This window comes from Neltuma alba, unplaced genomic scaffold (genome assembly GCF_004799145.2).
Source record: "Neltuma alba isolate B1F8T4 unplaced genomic scaffold, ASM479914v2 tig00012938_pilon, whole genome shotgun sequence".
NCBI classification, from domain to species: Eukaryota; Viridiplantae; Streptophyta; class Magnoliopsida; order Fabales; family Fabaceae; genus Neltuma; species Neltuma alba.
Genome location: NW_021637304.1, coordinates 19,490 through 41,136, shown reverse-complemented (window position 1 = coordinate 41,136; position 21,647 = coordinate 19,490). Strand labels below are relative to the sequence as shown.

The following is a 21,647-nucleotide window of genomic DNA, read 5'->3' as shown; positions in this document are numbered from 1 at the left end:
AACATTAGTTCCAAGTAAGTCTAATTCCACCGTCAACATTGATAGTTTTCAACGGACCGAACTGAGACGAGAGCTAAATTAAATTGGCGATCTGAATGAATGTAACTGTAGCAGTCCAGCGATTGTGGAAGAATAATGTTGAGAGTAAATTGATGAAGAAGACGAACCTTAGTAGCTCGTGTCTTCAGAAGAGACACTATAATCAATAGCCCAGAGTCTGAAATAGACGGCAGTTCCCATAAGCATTAGAAAAGCCAATCCCGCAATCAAAGACCTCCTCCTTCCCCCCATCGTTCCCTTTCCCCTCACACTATCCCGGCCGCAGCTCAGATTAACTTCGGGGGAATGCTTTTTCTTTTCTTTTCCCCTCTCTCTCTCTCTCTCTTTTTTTTTTTTTGGTGGGGCGAACGCCGGAGGATGCTATTGGTAAATGGTAACTTTCCAACAAACACAGTCGTTTTTCCTTTGAATTCAACACCACGCAAGAGTCAAGGCTCTAATAGCGAAATAATCGAAGAGAATTTTATTTTTTTTTGGTGGAGCGGGACAAAATTTACTTGAATTTTTATGGGAAAGAAATTGGCTTGGGGCGCTTTTTCATGTTTGTCATATTTTATGCTCGTAATCTTTAGAAATTATGGTGCATGCCTAGAATATGCAGGAAAATCAAATTTTTTGTTGCCATTTTGTGGGAAAATCAATTACATGATATTCGAACCAGGAAAAGTATACAGTGCCCCGAAAATTTTGAAACTGCGCATAACTTTGGCGTGTATTTTATTAAAGGGTAAAGAGTCAACATAAACTTTAATCCTTCATATTTATCTTCACGTTGGTATTAGTGCCCTGAATTTTAATCTATAGGTTTTGATATCTTAAGTTTTTTTTTATTTAGTCAAAATATTGGTTCCTATAATTTAATAAAAATTTGGATCATTTTGCTTTTTGAAAGAGCAAAACTTATAATTTGAAACTTAAAGGACTAAAATCAAAATAAGAGTAAATTTGAGGGATTAAAGATATTTATCTAAAAATAAAATATAAAAATAAATGTGCGTTTTCGGGTAATCCTTGCAGGCTTTAAGTTGTAACATGAACCGGAAAGAACGTGGCGTTGGACTGTTAGTTGCGATCCATTAGAGCAAGTCCAATCTAATTTATCGTCAGCAACAAGCTTGGGTTCTTTCTTGCCGGACCCATCTGCCCCGCCAAGTCAATCAAAGACCCACTGTCCACAATACATGTGTCCTTAGTTGCAGGGGAATTTTGTTGCTGGAAATGACTCCAAATAACCTGTAGAGATGGTTAAACTTAAGAAAAATTAGATATTTTTTATGAAGTTTACATAATGATTAATGTTGCAGCCGGAGTTGGTGAAGTAAAGGGGAAAAACCAGGGAGACAAATCAAGCACTTGCGCCCCTTGTTTGATGGTGTCACATTAATTCCCATGAGAATCAATTAATTATTCCTGGTTTCTTCGTCACCGATGCGGACGCACAACTAGCGTACCAAAAAATCAGACTGGTTACTGAATGGTTCAAGATAATAGATCAAGAGTTAGTGAGTCAAACCAGAATTAAACTGATGAAAAATTAAAAAAAATTAAATTTTTATCAAGGACTAAATATTAATTCATTACCTTGAATTACAAACAAAATAATTATATACTTACAATTTATTTAATAAATTGACATCATAGTGGAGTATTATATTAAAAAAAATCACTATACATTAATCCAATAACCCTGGCAGACTATCAAAATAGATATATGATAACAAAATATTCCTGCTTACAATCTATTAATTCCTAAACTAATGAGTATCAATAGTTTAAGAGAAAAGAAAATTTTTTTGACTCAAAATAATTTTTTTTTTATTTTAAAAAAAGAGCAACCGTGTTAGCTGGTTTGGTCCGGTTTATATCAGGTTACTTTGACTCCAAACTGTATGGTCAAACTGAACCGGTTACTTGGCCGGTTCTGGGCTGAAGCCTAGGTTTGCATACCATGCGCACAACCTTCCAAAATACTTCCATTTTTCTGCGTTTTTCATGGAAGACTGATGCTTGTTGTTGAACACTTTTCTTGTCCAATTTATGTCACTTGATTGCCCACGCCAGCATGCACCCCCCTGACCCACCAAACAAAAAAAGAAACAGAGAAGGGAAATTCGAGGAGAGGGTGAGTGGGGAAAGCTTTCGCTCCCTCTACTGTCTGAAGGAAATCCTGATCGTGAATAGACTCATGTGAAACAATGTCAAACAGGAGCAATGGCCAGACTAGCAGTTAATAATTCCAACTAAACTATCCTAATTACCCAATTATAACTTTGACTAAATCGTTTTTTTAACATAAATTCTCATATTATTATGCTCATACAGTCAGCTAGATTTCATTCTTTTTCTTCTGATCTCCGGCATTGTTTTAAAACACCCGGCTGAAAAACAAGTAACAAACGCTTGATCTAACTAATCACACATTCTCGGTCCGCCATTGCCTAATTTCTTATAGACTGGCTTTGCATCTTGCAATGGATGTCTTTTTCCTTTTTATAGTTACCCCCTGAGTTATTATCTGTATTTCCTCCAATGACTTTATATTTGGAACCGCTTTCATCACTGAACATAAAGCTGAGTTACTCACATTTAAGTTGTTGGTCAATTTTATCATGTTTTTTATTTGGGGAAAAAAAAAGGAAAGAAGGTCCGATGACTCGTTCAAAATTAACACGGCATTAACGATGGTCAGCAGGAAAAAGTTTTTTTTTTTTTTTTTGGGGCGCCGGAAGTAGGTATGAGTTTGAAGAGAGTTGGCATTACCAATGTCGTCAGAAATAATAAATCTTGACAAAATTTTAGGAGTGACGAAAATCTTATCCAGAAAATTTGATTTCTTCCTTGTGGGTTTTCTTGGGGATAGAGACACCACGCATTGTTGGGTGTGTATTTAAATATGGGTGAATTATTCAGAAGTTGGAATTGCAAAATCATGACTTTTTATTATTCAGAAGATGGAATTGTAAAATCATGACTTTTAATTCAATCCTCCGTCAACTCTATCCCTTCTTTTTGCAAGATCTGGAAGTGTTTGTTATATGAGAAAAGTATTTTTAAAAACACTTTTTTATAAATTAAGTTAAACTCTTTTACGTATTTATTTTGTATATCGTAAAATCACTTTGAAAACTCATAATTTAGAGGGTGTTTGGGAAGCCCAATACATATTTTTCAGAAATACTTTTCCGTAAAATGAGACAAACTCCTCCATATATTTATTTATATATACTGTAAAAGTACTTTTAAAACTATAGTTCTAAACAAGCTGAAGAATCCGTTTTCAAACAAGCTGAAGCTCTGCCTTGTTCGGCCAGGCGGAAATACACACACATATGCGGGCGTATATAAAGACTATTTTTTTAAAAAGAAAAAAAAAAGTATTGTCTTCCCTATTCCATAAGACTATAAAAAATAATTAATAATTAAAAACTATTTTTTATTATATGACGATATTATGGATTTTGATTTTCCTTGGATGGAACCATAGAGGTTTAGCATTGTTAATCCGGAAAAGGGCGTGACCTGAATTTTACTCCAAGGCGTATGTTGTAGCTAAGCTGTGCCTTTCTCACCAACGTCAATCCATAACCCATCTTACTCATTGCGTCTCCCCCTCCCTTTTCTTTCTCATTCCGCCGTCAGTGACGTGCTTCCTCTTCCCATCATTTTTTTTTTTTGCTTTTTAATTTCTTTGCCCCAAAAAATGAAAATTGCAAAGACAGAGCTGAACATAGAGTCTCGTGATGGGACTTCAAAGAGCATTCATACAAGCACGAGGAGAGGAGTGGTCCTGGTTTTAAAATCCTGTACACACAAAATCAAGGAGTCTCATTGTCAATAATAGTCATAAGCGCTCCTTAACTTCCTACTTAAAAAGTCGCACAACCTAGCCAATAGTCTTACATACAGGAAGACAAAAGAAGGACAAAATGTCTGTGAAAACACAGAGCATGATGGTGGTTTTCCGAAACAGAGTAAGCTAGACCAAGACGACAGCCATTAGATGATCATATCGTTTCCTAAATCAAAATTGCCCAAAAAAAAGGTTATCGCTTTCCGATCAGGCGATCACCATCTCTATACTCTAATGACTGTGATGTGAGATCGAACACTAATCTTCAAACCCCACTTTCTTCCAAATGGCATTTCTGACCCTGCGCAGGTCTCGCCCTTTGAGGGTCCTCCCGATCCCTTCGTGCACGGACAGAGAAGCCCCTCTGGTCCTAGCCAGATACTCATGCGGAGGTATCTTCATTTCTCCGTCCTCCTCGCCCTCGTCTTCATCGTCAACGTCATCGTCTCTCTCCTTCTCACGGTGCTGTTTATACTCCTCCTTCAGAATCTTAGACCAGTCCGGTATGTTCAGGGGTAACGAGGCCGATCCCCCTGGGTCCACTCTGCCGCCACCTTCCACCTTCCTGGAAGGTATCTTCAGACCCGATCGCGAAATCGACAAAACCTTCTTGCTCTCTGACGTGTCGCCGGGGACATTCCAGATGTCAGCTTCATCAAATTCCAACACACCCTCTGAGGATTTGGGGTCGAAGCGGATCTCTGAGGTTTCTGGAAATATGTAAGTTGACCGGGAGAGGAAGCTCTTCCTTGAAGCCATTGATGAAAAACCAGGACTTTCGAGATGCGTTTATCTGCGTCTGTGTATATCTCTCTCTATGTATGTATCTATCTCTGCCTCTATCCTTCTCCAGCACTCTGTTTCCTAGTAAGTGGTTTGGCCAAGTTTTCATTTGATGGCGCCTTTTATTTATAATAATAAGGGGCTTTGGTGCGAATGGATAAAGGTCTCCATTTGTACGCGTCAATGAAGAGGGAATGCTAGGGTGCGAGCGGGTTCACGCTTGTTGACATGAGCCCAATTCAGATACGGACACGCACGCAAGCGAAGAGAAGCCAGGGAGGAATAAAGACGAAGCTATCCGGAGACGGAAAGGAGTGGAGACGTGGACCAATGAAGTGTGAGAAAGGTCGAGGATGGGAAGATGAGAAGATCCATGTGAGATGCCAGGATCGCGCCAATTGTGAAGTTTGTGGAAAAAGGTAGACGGAAGGCGTGGGCTCCACCGTGGCCCATCGGCCATCACCCTTGAAGAAACGATACGGTTTTCGGTTCACAATATAATACGGATCATTTTAATTAATTAGTTAGAATTAAAAAATAGCAATTAAATTGTTAAATTTGTCTTAAATTGATTTTTTTTTAAATTTCTTCATATCAAATCAAGTTGTGAAAGATTTAAAAAAATAACAAGTTACATTTAAACATCAGTTTAAATACAGAAACAATATTAATAATTACGCATTAATTACTCTCCTATTGATTTTTATTTTAGCCATATTTGTTATTCTAAAAGCGATTCATGTCATGGATGCTTGTTATTACCCGGGGGGCGGGGGGAAACAAAAGAAGATATATAGTTATATACTTGGATCTATCCGCACACCTCACGCTGATTATGCCCCTTCCCAACAAAATGTTCCAATTCCACAGCCCTCCATCTAATTTTTCCATAGTCAATTACTTATCAGATGTCCCCGAAGGGACCCATAATTAATTATGTCCATTGCTCTGGAATTTCCATCACCTTTATTTATTCCTTCCCCAGAGGAAATATCATCACCTCCTTTACTTGTTTATTATTCAAGCCTTCTGTTTCATCTGTATAAAGGATGACTTCCATTCATTCACAGTTAAAATTTTCAACCTTTTTTCTGCTTTTATTCCAAACGGTTTGCGGCAAAAATGCAGTACAATACAATAGCACCTCAGCTGTTAAGAACGTGGAGAGTATAGCACACAAATATGGTAAGTAATTAATTATCAAATGTCCAAATAAAAAAAATATTGTTAAATCATGCTTTTCTTTGTTTTTTTTATGTTTAGATGAACCGAGTCTCAAGTTCAATCACCGAATGTCTTTTGACTCAGAATGTTTATAGAAGTATTTAAAATTTGCCTATATATCAATAATGTTTTCACATCAATAATAGAATTTGAACCCATACCTTTGTAAGTCAAGTCTTCATCAATCGAATGAACTTTTGCTGGCCAGTTAAATTATAATTAGTATGCTAACACATAATTTCATGTGTTTCTTTATTCGACACCCAAGAAAGGAGCAGGCCATTTAAAAGATGGAGAGCGAAGATGCCAAATAGGGCTGAACTGAATTAATAAAACGCGGCCCTCAAATTTGTATCCTTAGTTTTGGATTCTTATTTGAAAAGTATATGCGCAACAACACCTGGATCGATGTGACCAATAAATTAAACATAGTAATTACGAGGTTACTTTAAAACACGCATGTTTAAAATTTTACATGTGAATCTGTAGTCCTCCAGTGATATACATGCATGTGTATAAAGGAACGCAGGGCTGTTGAAAAGAAATGAAAGGGAATATGCCGATCACTGACTCAGCGTGGATCCCCAGAGAAATGAGCAAGTAGCAAATTACGTGTGGGGTTAAATGCATCAATAATTGAGGATAATCTTCACGGCGATATGTTTTGATTACAGAAGATTTACTGAATCGAGGTGAAGGGCTTGAGCAGGACAGTGGAGCAAAGAGAGAGAAAAAAGGGGAGGGGGTTGGAACTTGGAACTTGGAACTTGGGAGAAGGAATTAGGGAACGAGATAAGGTGAAATAAATCAATAATGCGGGAAAAGGGGAAGAAAGACAGAAGCCTAGACAAGCCAACAATGCCACCTAACTAACGGAGCTCTTTCTAGTTTCTACACACAGGACACTGTGGACGTAATAGCCGTCCTTGTGCTTCATGTGGTCATGCTGGTTGAAGGTAAAATAATGAATGAAGTAGGCAGCTATAAGGGGTATTTAACAACCCCTCAAAAGCATTTAAAAAATAATTTCATACATATTCATATAAAATTTTTTTTTACATGTTTATCTGGAAACCCGTGAAGTTATTTTTAAAAAGTCAATACAAATACGCCTAAGACATTTGTTATTGATGCAGCGGGACACGGGGGTTTAAGATAAAAGCATACAACAATTATGAGATAGTATGCATGAAGGGTACGTATGATAATAATAAATGGGCATGTCTGTTGGCAACTGGGTTACGTTGCTTTGTTGTGGGATGAAGGATTTGCCTCTCACCGCGAAACGTGCGTATTTTAAAGGAAAAAAGACAAGGAGGGGTTATCTCTGTTCCGTGGGAGATAGATATTCAGTCTCAGATAAGGATGAGCTTCTCACACGACATCTCACGCTTCTCATCCTCTATCCTACCCCGTTCACCCCCCGCCTAAGTAACTTCCCCCCCTGTTCTTTTTTATTTTTTAATTTTAATTAACTCCGCCAAAGGCCGTTTTGATGTTTGGTGGCCATTTAAGAGAGAAGCGTGCTACTTCTCCGCATTTTTTAAACGAGTCTTTTCTTTGACTCCACTGTGCATTTCACCTCGCCTCTTTCATTTGTCCCATGAAAAAAAAAACACATCATACACTGCATAGCCCACACGCCTCCACCATCTTCTTTAAAATATACGCATCAAATTTTTTTTCATTTTTATTATTAATTAATTATATGTCTCTCTTATTTCTTTTTTCCATTCATTCTCTTTTTCACTTGCCCTCTCCATAAATAAAATTATTTTAAGAAAATAAGTTACTTTTTTTTACATATTTATTGTTTTTAGTCAATTTCGGCAGACATTTTTAGTTACGCGATTTAGTTACTTGATACTGATAACTTGAACAAGGGGAGTACATAACACAAATCAGCATGGAGTGATTGCCTCATCTATTTTTCCGTATTTTCCTTTATCATTATGTCTTGTACCCTCGGGTTGATTTTCTCTTCTGTTTTTTTTTTTTTTGCTAGGCACCTGGGTGGATGAACTTGATCACAAGATAGTCATTCACGAGCAGGCCAGGCCGGTAAGTTTCAAAATATGGGCCTGACTTAACCCACTTATCTGGGCTTCAAAAGCCCATTACATCCGGTAATGTGATTATTATTTCAGGATTCTTTTTTTCATGTTGACCCGAAAAAGAAAAAAGGTTTCATTTCTCTTTTTGATCTCTTCCGAATATTGGCTCTGGGAAACAGGAGTTGTGCGTATCAGATAATTACTTTATTAGTTGGTGTAACAAACAACACCTAAAAAACGACGATCCAACTCCACGATGAGAGGCTCTTCTTCTCCGGTTATTTTGAGGAAGCATGTGTCTTTGATATCTGCCTCTCTTTACTTAGGCAGAGATTAAGATCCCCTTCCCCTGCGTCCCAACTCGAACCGCTGGCAGAAAATTCCGCCACTCCTCCCCTCTGGGCCATTAGATGAATCTGATGGAATCTATATTCACGCATTTCCAACACACGGGAGGGGATCATATATATTGCTTTCGCATGCTTAAGGCTTGTTTGCATTGCTTATTTTAAGAGCTTATAACTTCATGTAAGTCGAGACATAAAATGTTTGAGATTTGTGTAGGGATTGTTGTGGATAAGCAAAAGGTGGGAGGGAAAAGGCTATGCAGGGGAGGAAGTGGGAGGGCTCCCATAGTGTCGGGCCATAATGGAACGCAATAATGGCTGGCTATCATATTCGTTGTGTTTGTGTTGTACCAACCCTTCCACTTCCAACACCACCAGCCATGCATATTACCCCCCCCCCCCCCTCCTCTGCTACAATAATAACTAACCTCCATTAAGGTGCCCCCACGTTCTTATCACAACTTCTCAATGTGTTTCTTAATGCTACTAAACCATGCCACTATGATTCTCAGAGAAATTATAGATGTGAGTATAACGACACTGTCCTGTACCGAATAATAGCCACTGGATCGGAGTGCCCATTAAACGATTTTTCTAACAGCATTCTTTTTTAATAAAAGACCAAAAAAAAAGCTCTAACTTGCTACTTCCGACACATTATAACTTAAATACCTCCTCAATATGGAAATTAGACATGCTGCCTCGGAAATTTATATAATTTCAGGCGTTGTTCTCAAAATTTTTAGTCAAATTTTCAAAGAAGTAATCATCACACACATGTACGTGCACACAGTGAGTTACGCTTCAATCTCATTTATAATATTTATAAATTATTAATAATGTCAGCCACCTAAAAATTCAGAGGAGAAGGTTTGCGCACGTTTATTTCATGTTGATTTTTAAATACATGGGTATATACGTAGAACCCAGAAACACACACACACCCCTTTTTTTCTTGGTTAAAAAAATCCTCTGGACAGGTGCATTGGCGCATACAAGAAAGGGGACGAATAAAAGGGGAAAAAACTTCACAGCCACCCCGTCGCAAGATCAATACACGTGGGCGGATATCAGCCAATGAGCCCAGCAAATTTTGGCAAATAAATTGTATTATTATTTGCGATCTGCAAATACTGTGAATGTGCGCCTTTTTTTTTTTTTTTGAGTGAAAAGATATTTTATTCAACCGAATATTTACAAGAGAGTCGCCCAAAAGGAAAAGAGGCAGTACAACCAGAAGGGACTTAATTGCGAGTATGACTAGTACAGGATCTGTGAGCCTTCATAGTGTGATCACAGGGTGCGATGACTTCGTTAACAAGCTGGTAGGGGTCCGTTGCCTCTTGTCTGGAGATTTTGCGATTTCGTGCGTCCCAGAGGCGCCAACATAAGCGACCAGAGATTGTACACCAAGTGGGATTGCTTTTGTGAGTGCTCAGATTCGTCACCAGCCATTCCGTAAAGTTACTCGAATTAAAGGCATGAAGGTGTCGATCCGGGATGAGTAGCTTCCAGCAGTTCATGGCGAGGTTGCACCTGCGTAACACGTGATCCATGTCCTCTCTTACCTCTCCACAAATGTCACACGTATCATGTTCAGACAGTTCAGTCATGTGACGTCTTCGTCTTTCACTGTTCGTGAGGAGTTTGTTGTTCATTGTCAGCCATAAGAATGTTCTTACTCTCTGAGCTCCAGGCCATTGCCAAACCAGCTTCCATTTCGCATCTTCATTGTCCCCTTCATGGGATCGGAGCATTTTATAAGCTGAGCTGACTGTAAAGTCACCCTTTGCGGTGAGTCTCCGAGTTCCTTTTGTTGGGTGATCTTCTTCAGATATTTGAGGCGGGGGGCTTACTGCTATCTGATCTATCGAACGTTCAGGTAGTTGCTCGCGGATTGCATCAATTTTCCAGTTGCCATCATCTGTCACAAAGTATCGTAGTGGAAGCTGGAGTTCCTCATCTGAAAGTGGTGCATAAGCTAGGTGATGAAGCGGGCCTAGATCACCAATCCGATGATCGGTCCAGAAGCGTACATGTTCAACATCCCCTACATTCCATTTGATACCTAGCTTTGCTTCCTCCCAAACAGCTCCCAAGTTTCTCCATGAGTAGGAGCTGTTATTGGTGCCGATTTTACCGCTTGGATTCCCTCCCCATCTATATTTTGTGGTGATGAAGTAGGAGCTATTGCGAATGTGCCCTTCTTGTGTACAAAAAATCAGCAGTTTGTAACCTCTCATTTCCTTTCCATCATCTAATAGTTTTGAAAATATTTAAATCTAAACTGTTAAAATATTAATCTAATAATTAAAAAAGGAAAGGGAAAAAAAAGGGTATATGGCTACATGAATTCTTTTTAAATTTTACCGAGATTATAAATGGCTGTTTTGTTTTCAAAGCAAGTAGTGTCAAGTGTAAGCCAAATTTTGTGCTGAATATTTGCTTCACCCGGAAGGCGGCCGGGGGATCCGTTTCCGATCCCGATCCGAGGCCGCGGATTTGCGTTCGCAAGGGTCGCTTATACGGAAAAAATGAGCTGGATGTCAGCTGGCGGGGCTTCTTGGATTTTCCTCCTCTCTCCTTTGTTTCACAGCATATCTCTCCTATCTTCGAAAGCAATATTTAGAAAGAATAATTAAAATCTTTAAATCTTATTATTGATAATATAATAAATACAAAATATTGGAGTCGAAGTAGCTTTCAGGCGCTGGCGGGCTTCGTGTCCGCCAAGGCGCCAACTCATGCTCCTTTTTGCATGTGCCTTCCCACGTTGCCCCTTCACTGCTTGCAACGCAGCCACACCAATCGCTGCCCCCTCACTCTATCTAATCCCACTTCCGTCTCCCAACGGAATATCCACTCTGCATCTGAAACCGCACACTCCTCACTTCACCCCACTTTTCTAACCTATCCTTTCTCCTGTCTCTATCCTTACTCTGCCTCCAGATTTTACTGAGCTGGGAATAGGGTTATAAGCCAAGGTTAAGGCTTTAAGGGCAGGCCCCACCTGAATCTGATACAATACAACCCCCTCTTTACATAAATAACCTTATCTCATCCTCTCTCCCACCCCCCCTTCCTAACTCACAGGCTTTCTGCTCTTCTCTCTCATTCTTTGTTTCCGGCATGGCCACGGACCTCGAGGGAGCCGCTCCTCACAAGGACTACCATGACCCCCCTCCCGCTCCCCTCTTCGACACCGCCGAGCTCCGCAAGTGGTCTTTCCACAGGGCTGTCATTGCCGAGTTCGTGGCCACCCTCCTGTTCCTCTACATCACTGTCTTGACTGTAATTGGTTACAAAAGCCAGACTCACAACGGTACCGCCTGCGATGGCGTCGGCCTTCTTGGCGTTGCCTGGGCTTTTGGCGGCATGATTTTCGTCCTCGTTTACTGCACTGCCGGCATTTCTGGTAACTTTCACTCACTTTTTCTCCTTCTCTTAACGCACTGCCGAGTGCAGGGGATGATTGATTCAGTTAATTTTTGGTGTTATCAGGAGGACACATAAACCCGGCGGTGACATTCGGGCTGTTTCTGGCCAGGAAGGTGTCGCTGATTAGAGCGATTATGTACGTATTGGCTCAGTGCCTGGGAGCCATATGTGGGTGTGGCTTGGTCAAGGCTTTCCAGAAGGCCTACTACAACCGTTATCAAGGTGGAGCCAACATGTTGTCTTCTGGCTACAGCAAAGGCACTGGCTTGGGTGCTGAGATTATAGGCACCTTCGTCCTTGTCTACACCGTCTTCTCTGCCACTGATCCCAAGAGAAATGCCAGAGACTCTTACGTTCCCGTGCGTACCTCTCTTTGTCCTCTTCCCCCCCCCCCCTACTTTTTCCTGCTGATTTACGCTCTAAAACTTGAAGCTGCAGTGAGTTATTTGCTATGCTACAAGTGTTCCAGTATGTTGTTCAAAATATTGAGGCACAGCTTAAATTTTGACAGGTGCTGGCTCCTCTTCCAATTGGATTTGCGGTGTTCATGGTTCACCTGGCCACCATCCCCATCACCGGCACCGGCATCAACCCGGCCAGGAGCTTCGGTGCCGCAGTCATGTACAACAATGAGAAGGCATGGGATGACCATGTACGTTATCTTAATATTACACATCTTCGGCTTTAATTTGCCTGATATTTCTCGTTTCGATTTCCTATAACTAGCCTGTACAAATGAAACTGCGCAAAGGAAACTTACTGCATATGGTTGGTTTCGGTTTCAGTGGATCTTCTGGGTTGGACCCTTCATCGGTGCGGCCATTGCGGCATTTTACCACCAATTTGTGTTGAGAGCTCAGGCGGCCAAAGCTCTGGGGTCTTTCAGGAGCCACTCCAACTTGTAATTCTCACTCAGCTTTGTCGCTGGGGATTGCCGATCGAGGAGGATGGATTGAGGCCGAACTGATTTGCAAATGCATGGCGGATGGCAATTTGTACATCCTCATATCATGAAATTATATCATATATTATTAATTAGCGTCAGCAACCAAGTTTGTTATTTATGTACTTTAGGGATTACCTTCATTTCAATTAAATGTGCGCTTGATGTCCTTGTTTTTTTTATTTATTTCGTGTTACTGTCTGTATCCTTATTTTGTGAAGTTATAAATTGCGCGGGGGAGAAAGAAAATTACTTGGAGTGGTGTTGAATTCACGTGTATTGGTGATGATGGCGATGAGGGAGGTTTTTCAGTCTGTGAGGAAGGGCGTTGTGTTGTGTCAATTTATTCTCTGTGCCATTTATGGATTTATGAGTGGGATGCTCAGTATAGCCACTACGGCATATGGTCCCTCCCTGCATGATTTTTATTCAGTATTTTGAATTTTCTGGGGCGCTTCATGAGCAGGTGGTCCTCCCGGAGCTTGATTTTAATGCATATCGATATTGGATGTGTATTTCTGGATATGGGGACCAGCAGAATTTGGGTTTTGTTTGAAATTAGAGTAAGAGGAGTCTATTAATATTGTAGCCATCTGTGTGCATATTGCAAGACCCAATTAGAGAAACTCATCTATATACTACCTTTATTGTCACGTGTAAGACATGTATATTTTTGGAGAATGACCTGTAGTTATTTATGAGATTCATTTAAATTTTTAAACAGAGTTAATGGGTTTATAAACAAATTCTTGATTATGAACAAATATGTTGAGAGCAAATTATACTGGCACGCAGTTCAATTATTTGAATTTTACGCATGGCATGTGTAGGGGTAACTATGAGTTAAAGAAATGAGGGAACGTGATAGGTGATCACAAGAGAAGGGAAGGGGAAGGGGAAGGCGAGGAATTAGAGAGGGAGGGATGAAGGGGCGGACGCAAAAAGGAGCTGGGAATAGGACAAGTAGGGGCTGGATTTTAGAGGCCACGTCCCCTTTTCCAATCAAACGCAATCATCATTTGTGAGCCCTCCCTCTCCCCCTCTCCCCCCGCGTGTTTATTCACGTTATGCCCTCACATCACATGCCATCCACTCCTTTCCCGGCCTCTTTCTTTCTAATTTCATATTTATTCACCTATTCTTTTCAGTATTTTTTTTTCTAAGCAGACATAACATATCTATAGCAAATAATAAATATTTCCTCTCTAGCTTGTTGATTAGGAGAGTCCAAATATTTTTAAATTTTAAAATTTTAAATAGGTCTTATTCACTATATTTTAATATAATATCTGAAAAGCAAATTACAACACATCTTTGTAATCCTTAGTAATTTAAAATTTTGAAATTTTAAAGGTAATTCTTTCAAATTTTTTCTTATTGATTGCCCCCAGCTCATGAAGAATTTAAGTCGAATTTTGATTTTTTTTTTTAATTTTTGACCAAGATTAAAATTATGGCAGATCTCATGATTTAAAATCCTCCCTCCGATCCTATAAAAATACTTTTTCGATCTTTAATGCAGGATCTAATTTGAGAATTAATGTTGGTCTTATATACAAGATATATTTTATATGTTTATTAATTTCTTTAAATTAACCCTGTTGATATTCCTTCAATAATAATCAAGTAAGGGAGAAGTGAGGGAATTCAAAAAGACGTTTGGGGTGTTTTTAAAAAAAAATCATATTAACTAAATTAACTAACATCTTTAATTTATTCAAATTAGTTAATTGAGTTTTATATTAAGAACAAGAGAGTGTCTAATAATTTGCATCCATCTTTGTCACTAATATAATTTTACTGCCTATTGGATCTGCTCCCCCCATTTTCACAGGGCATCCTATGAGGAGAAGAAAATAAAATTTTGATTTAATGCCGACAGAGGTTTGATCTAGTAGAAGGAGCTAATCTTTTATAACGTAACGAAACAATATTTGAATCTCTACCAGAAAAGGTGTCTACATTTAATGCATGATAATGGGTCAAATAGGATTGACTCTAATAAGAGAGTCCATATTTTAGCAAAAAAAAAAATATCTTGGTTTAATATTGGCACCTTGTGGCCGGCTGCCGCAGCATGTAACTTCTGCATGAAAACAACATATCTCCCACGTGATTATGAATGAATCCTATTCTTTTTCTTTTTCTCTTTTTTTTCTCCGGTTATTATGAATCATTGAATCCTATTCGCAATAATTCGTATCCTACCACGGCCACAGTTTATAACTAATATTGGATTTTATTTTCATTGAACTAATAACAACAAATTGACGCAAAAATATCTGTCAGGCCACAACAAAATTGATATAACATCTAAGTACCTGGATTACTTTTGTCTCAATTCGATGAAATTAAAAATCTTAGTTTATTCTCTTGATGCTGTTCTCAATTGAAAATTCACTTCACGAAGTAAAAATGAAATGCCTCTCAATAAACTTGAGTTATATTTCGGTGTGTTAAGACTTAAAATTTTATTGATACCTTTTCAGATAATTAATTTATAATCATTAAAAAATTTTAGAGCACTGAATTAAGAGATTTGTCTTCGATAATTCACCGATAGACGTAAATATATGCCAGTGCTTCGAATTGGTGTTTGCTTGATTTTTTTTTTGTTATTTGAAATAAATATGCAAGAAAAGTTTTATTTCATAAATCACAAAAGTGATTTTTGTGTGAAGGAATGCCAAACACTCGCTCAGTAATCAGAAAGCAGAGCACGGGGCCCAAAACGGGAAAGAAGAGTTCAGGGAACTGGACCGGCCGAACTAGATCGAGCAGGCCGATTCTCTTATTAAAAGGCTCACCAAACCAACACTTGATCTCAGCCGAAAGGCTTGCCACCTATGTTTGGTCTGAGATCCGACCACTTATAGGAGAATGGCAGAGGGAAAGTGAAAAGTTGATGGACTAATTGCCATCCGGCAATGTTTTGAGTATAATTACTCCGAATAGAAAGAGAATACCTATACGAAAGTATGCGTAGAAAAAAAGAAGAAGAAAAAGGTTAAAAAGGTGATGGAAAGAGACACAATTTATGTTTAGTACTACTTTTAATTCTAAATAAAAGACTTTGTTTATACTATAAACAAGATCTTATATTTAGGATTAGAGGCAGCATATAATAGAAGTGAAGAGTTAATTAAGACCTTCTTCTAATTTGATATAAAAGAGACGATAAGAGAATTGTATTAAACACTTGAAGGACTGGTATCCCTCATCAAATAAAAATAAAAACTTTGAAGTAATAGCGACCATGAATATATAAGACCTTTTTTTTTTCAATTGATAAGCATATTATAAAACCATATGAAATAAAATCAGAATATTCAACGCAAGCTTTAATTTAAATATTCTTAGACCTTGATAATATATAATCATAAATGGTCATTAGGGAGAAAATGCATATATCTTCAATTAATTGCCTCGTTTCTAATAGCTCCATGGATCCAACACAGGGACGGGACAGGCCCTTTTCCGATCTCACTCGATCAAACATTGAATTCGAGAAAACAAGAGGAGCGGGTCGCCGTACATCAGGGTCAGACATGAATGCGCCATTAAACCCCAGAAAGTGAAAACCATTTCCAGTAATTTCTTCACGCAGCATTCAATATTTATATCCCGAAAGAATGACATCACCTACACATGCACATGTGCCCTCTCCACAATCCAAACGCCTGTATCTATATATATTGAAGTTTAATTTCACTTCTCCAACCATCCAACATACATACATACTCCCTTTTCCTCTATTCATTTCATAAAAGCCAACTTACGAATACAAAAAACTAGATTTCGCCATGACTCAAATCTGCAAAATGTTGACTTTCTTTGCGCTGATGCTGCAACTTGCCTTGTCAATCCAGGCTCGACTTGAACCAGCTTCGGCTCCTGTGGAGGAAGCAGCAGAAAACGACGACTCTCTGTACTATGCTCCTCCTCCATACAGGGACGACGTTCCATATTACGCTCCTTCTCCATACGGAGACGACAACTTCCCTGAATCGCCATATCCCCTAGACGACATTGTTTCAGAATCAGAAGGCAATGGCCAGTACCCTCCTTCACCTTCACCTTCACCTCCATCTCCAGCTTACTTCCCGGCAACAGAACAAGACTACCCCTACAATGGCGAATATCCTTCTCCTTCGCCAGCGCCTTATATTGACGTCATGGCTCCTGAAGTCGATGATTTTTATGATGATGATTATTCTCCTTCTGAAGCTCCTAGTCCCACAGATTATGGAGTGCCATCTGAAGCCTCTATTGGCTCAGTGGCTACCCCACCGCCAACAGAGTGGGAATATAGAGCGGAAGACGATGCTTACTTGGATGCCGAAGGCGAAGATGAAGAAGGTTATGGTAGAGAGAACAGGAGAGGGACGATGGGGTTTGTGATTGGGGCGGTTTGTTTAGTGGGATTGGGAGGCTTAATGTGCAGGAAGAGGAAGACTACTAATCAGAAGCGTAAGCATCCTGTGTACTTGGAGTTGTCTAGGAGCGGCGACGTCTGATCCATGTTACTATATCACCGCTTTTTAATTTACTGCCTCGTTACATTCTTCAATAACGTTACAGGATATATTTAAAAAAAATAACGCTAGAGTCAAAAAGGTTAAAACAAGGGGACAGAAGTATGACCAAATATAAAACTTGAATTTTTGTTTACATATGCATATCTTTTTATGTGAAATATGGCATCGGACCCTTTAAAAGAGATTGTAATTGGTTAGTCATCTGTTTTTATTGCGTGAGTTTGGATTACACGTGAGTGCCCTCTATGAAGAATTGAGCCACAAGCCATGAATACTATTATCTGTTAAATTTGATATATATTATATTAACGATTAAAAAGAAATTATGCATTTGATATACTTTCACATTTTCTTACCCTCGTTTACACACGCTTATATAAAAATTTTCAAGATATTTTCAAAAGATGCAAAAAAAAAAAAAAAAAAGTAGCTACAATTTTTGTCATAATTTTTCTTGCTCAACATAATAAGTAAATTTAATTTCTTTAAAATTTTCTCCACGAATCTCTGCTCGCGGAAATATCGGATAATCTTTTGGTCAAAAAAAAAAAGAAAAAAATCGGATAAACAGTATAATGTGTATCAATAATTATCAAAATCTATGTAGTCCAAAAGGTATTGACTCTCCGTCTCTCCCCTCATCCAAAATAATATAAAACAAAATAAAAATACGAATAATAAGTGGCTAGTCTTGATCGGGGTAAAACGGAACTCAAATCAACAAACCGTCTCTTGCTAGTTGGAACACAGATATAGGACCGGCGTGAAACCATTGTTCCTTGATTATTCTATCTTCAATCTTCTCTTCGCGCTCCGACACCCAAAGTAAGTTCTGATCTTTCTATTGCGCCCCTCTTTTCTGCATATCAGATCTGCGAGTTCTTTGGTTATTGGATTTGTCCATGTCCGGTACAAATCTGCCCCGATTTTTTCACTTCTCTCTGTCTGTTATCATGGTTCTTTTCAGCGATCTAGTTTCGTCGTGCCTTCTGTATTCTCCACTTTCTGCTTCCTGTATGTTTTCTCGGTAAAATCCTGGACTGGACGGAAACTGAACTCGTATCCATTGTCCCCCTCATTTGATCATGCCACTGTGTAATATGAGAATCTAGCTCATGCTCGGGTGGCCTATTTTCGCTGAGTAGAGAGGACTATCACGTCTGGTATCTGTGAAATTCAATTTCGTGGCCCGAAAGTTGTCTCTTTTTTATTTTTTGTGTCACTTTGAGCTTTTATTTCGTGATGATGGAAATTTCGGTTGGGTTGGATTTAGCGCTTGGTTCGGGTGAACTTCAAGATAAGGGAAACAAGCCCGGAAACGCATAAATTTTAGACAGTATCTTATGGACGAGGGACTAACACGCCGTATGCATTTCACTTATCTTCTGTCTTCTCTCTGCTCATCTGTTTTTCGTCTTTGCATAAACTCATGATAACAGTCTTCTATTTTATTATCTGATTTATCCGTTTCATCACATATTGCATTGTTTGAATCTGTCTCTGGTTATCAGTTGTTATCTTAGTATTTTACTTATCTTCTCCAGAGGATGATGAGCTGCTGATTCGGTTTTGACGGGATTTAAGAATGAATGCCATCTAATCTCAATTTCTTGGTCTTATGATTGACTTTTTGGTGTGGATCTCTTACCGCTCTAGTGAAACGATCTTCTGCCTTTTATACCGAACCATGAATAGTAGTTTGAGGCTATAATTCTCCGTTTCCTTCCCACTTAGGGAGTCTGAATCCGGCCACGACACTAACTCGAAGAAGGCTGCATGACAAAATTTGAGATTTTCATATATTATTTAAAGCGTCTCACTACGTTGCATCCTATATGAGTGTTCGATACGTGCTACATATGTGTTTCGTAGCCTTAGATTATCGTTCAATCTCTGTTTGAAGTTTTCCTTCTTTCTCCGAATGTTATGTGGGTCCGTTCTTGTGTTATCATGAATGGCTTCTAAATCATCTATGATTCTAACTCATAGAAGGATAAAAATAAGATAGAATAATTTTAATGTAATTCTTTTACTATGACAGTCAAAATCATGGTCCAATTTTTGGTTGTCATTTTTATCCTCCAACAGATTTATCTGAAGAAATATTTTAACTTCTATATCCTTTTTTATTCATGTTACTATTAAATATTTTCTCCTTGTCATTTATAGATCGGCGGAGCCTACTGGTTCAAAACACAGGATTTTGCGTAAATTGATTTCGCTCCCCTTCCTGTTAAAATACCTAGCTTCTAGTTTGCACATTCCACGTCATATCGACCATTATAATGCTTTAAATTGAGTTATTCCTCTTTCTCTGAGAGGAAGAAGAGATTCTTCTCTTCCTCTGTATACAGTCATTAACTAATATACAAGATTTTTTTTTTGAGGGGGGGGGGGAAGCGACTATTGAGGAGGTTTTTCAGGCAAAATTAATCTATTCATGTTAACTGCCCAAGCACTTGCCCTATGGCTGTTCATTTTTTGGTGATACTTAATGGTTATTCTTCTGGCAGTTTTCTTTCAAGCATAGGTAACAATTACTTCCATCACAGAATGGCATCCAACAGGGGTCAAGGTGGAATTCAACAGTTGTTGGCTGCAGAGCATGAAGCACGGCAGATTGTGAATGCAGCTAAGAATGGTATTCTTAATCTCGTTTGTTCCCCCTCCTCTATGCTTCCGTTATTGGCATGAGTGAATCTATCTCTTTCTCCTTGTATGTATTTGGCTATTTTCATCAAAATTCACATTTGTAATGAAATGATTTAATCCAAAAAGTTTTAGCTCCTCCCCACCCCTCCCTCCTTTGTTCCTTTGGTCTTTTCATCCTTACTTGAAAGCATGAGTGAACTGGTCATATGATGGGAATGGGCTTGCTGCTCAGACATGTGTGATTGTATAAATCCCCAAAAAGAAAAATATTAACATTTGATAAACTCCATTTGTTATTTCATTATTGATATTAAACTTTCTGTTGTTAGAAAAATTGGCTAGGCTGAAGCAGGCCAAGGAAGAGGCGGAAAAGGAGATTTCTGAATATCGAGGTCAGGTGGAGTACGAGTTCCAAAAGAAATTGGCAGAGGTGAGGCTATGCTTATGGTAATAAGTAAAGATATTAAGCTATTCCTAGATTTTGTTGTTATTAGTTATGGAGACCAAATTGTCTGCACTATTTTCAATGAACACAGAGTAGTGGAGATTCTGGTGCCAATGTGAAGCGGCTTGAGCAAGAGACTGAATCAAAGATCAGTCACCTCAAGACAGAGGCTGAGAGAATATCTCAGGATGTTGTTTCTATGCTCCTCAAGCATGTAACTACCGTGAGAAATTAAGGTCCTTGATGGTGTATTAATGCTCAATCGATACCAATCATTATTTTTGAATTTATTGTTGATTTTAGATTGTCTGCTACGTAATAAGATTCCTGCTTTGCTGGAATGTTGTAACAAAAATAATCTGAGGCTTGTTGAACCAATCAATTTGTTGGCATGCACATTTCATAAAATTCCTTGTTGCCTTACGAGCTGGAATGCAGTTGTATTTTCTGTGAAAGTAGCCTCTGATTTTCTTACCCCTTTCACTTTAACTGCTATACCGCCCATTCCCCTTATTCATGGCATTCTCCCGCCAAATCTGGGCCGGGGGATATGTTCTTGTGGTGCGCAATATAGTTCTAAGGTTGAATGCTATGTTAAAAAAACCACGAAGAATATGGATAACGTATAAATTCCTTTTAATTTGGGAATGCATATGCTGAAAGAGAATGACTGCTACGAGTAGCAGAAGTTTTTTTTTTTTTAAAAAAAATATAATAAGCTGTAAGGAGCAAAAAAGATCCTTTGTTTTCGGGTGGTTATGCCTCTCTAGTTGACTCTTTAGTTGACGCTCTATTTGAGTCATTTTCACATCGTGTGCCTCAACGTTAATAAAAGTGATTTTAGTCTTTAAGAAAAAAAGATAGCCAGAAATCAGAAGGCAGAAACTAGAAAAAATTGTTTCAACTGTAAAGTGGTTTTTGGGCAGGTTAATTGACCTCAGGGTCATATTAAACATGATTTTTAGTCCAACTAGCTTTATTTTTTTCTCCTCCTACTAACTTCTAAGACTTTTGTAATCACTTGGACCTTAATATGACTTTCACACCGAGAAAAAATAACTTCTAGCTCAAATAAATGTTTCGACTGACTATTAGGCCGCAGACTTCTAGACTAGAAGCTAAAAGCAACTCGTAGTTTCTTCTAGTTTCTGGCTTTTGGCCTCCTCATCTTCATTTCTTTCTTTTTTTTTCCCTCCTATTTTGAGTCTGCATTCAAACAGTTGTTTGTCATTATATCACACCATATGACTTTTATCCAATTTAAATTTTGTAAAAGTCAAATTAAAAGAATTTACTTTTATTATCGTTAATCC

The 21,647-nt window shown here is 38.6% G+C and overlaps 4 protein-coding genes across 8 annotated transcripts; 3 read left to right on the top strand and 1 right to left on the bottom strand.

Annotated features, from left to right (window-relative positions):
- Positions 1-368: 368 nt before the first annotated feature.
- LOC114732827 (aquaporin PIP2-2-like) lies at positions 369-12,939 on the top strand. Of its 2 annotated transcripts, XM_028920188.1 has the most exons (5): positions 369-385; positions 11,425-11,733; positions 11,820-12,115; positions 12,268-12,408; positions 12,542-12,939. In XM_028920188.1, the coding sequence occupies exons 2-5, from the start codon at positions 11,448-11,450 to the stop codon at positions 12,659-12,661; spliced, it is 843 nt and encodes a 280-aa protein (XP_028776021.1). In that variant the 5' UTR covers positions 369-385; positions 11,425-11,447; the 3' UTR covers positions 12,662-12,939. The 2 variants fall into 2 exon arrangements, with proteins under 2 accessions (XP_028776021.1, XP_028776022.1); XM_028920189.1 differs by lacking the exon at positions 369-385 and having other exon boundaries at positions 11,391-11,733.
- Positions 3,804-5,241, bottom strand: LOC114732828 (uncharacterized). The gene has a single exon (XM_028920190.1). The coding sequence runs from the start codon at positions 4,667-4,669 to the stop codon at positions 4,169-4,171; it is 501 nt and encodes a 166-aa protein (XP_028776023.1). The 5' UTR covers positions 4,670-5,241; the 3' UTR covers positions 3,804-4,168.
- A 3,563-nt stretch (positions 12,940-16,502) lies between the features above and the next one.
- On the top strand, positions 16,503-17,216 carry LOC114732832 (annexin B11-like). The gene has a single exon (XM_028920196.1). The coding sequence runs from the start codon at positions 16,503-16,505 to the stop codon at positions 17,214-17,216; it is 714 nt and encodes a 237-aa protein (XP_028776029.1).
- Positions 17,217-17,949: 733 nt separating this feature from the next.
- On the top strand, positions 17,950-20,789 carry LOC114732829 (V-type proton ATPase subunit G). Of its 4 annotated transcripts, none has more exons than XM_028920191.1 (4): positions 17,950-18,062; positions 19,407-19,878; positions 20,219-20,319; positions 20,426-20,789. In XM_028920191.1, the coding sequence occupies exons 2-4, from the start codon at positions 19,704-19,706 to the stop codon at positions 20,567-20,569; spliced, it is 420 nt and encodes a 139-aa protein (XP_028776024.1). In that variant the 5' UTR covers positions 17,950-18,062; positions 19,407-19,703; the 3' UTR covers positions 20,570-20,789. The 4 variants fall into 4 exon arrangements, with proteins under 4 accessions (XP_028776024.1, XP_028776026.1, XP_028776027.1 ...); XM_028920193.1 differs by having other exon boundaries at positions 17,954-18,062; positions 19,751-19,878; XM_028920194.1 differs by having other exon boundaries at positions 17,955-18,062; positions 19,790-19,878.
- Positions 20,790-21,647: the final 858 nt, after the last annotated feature.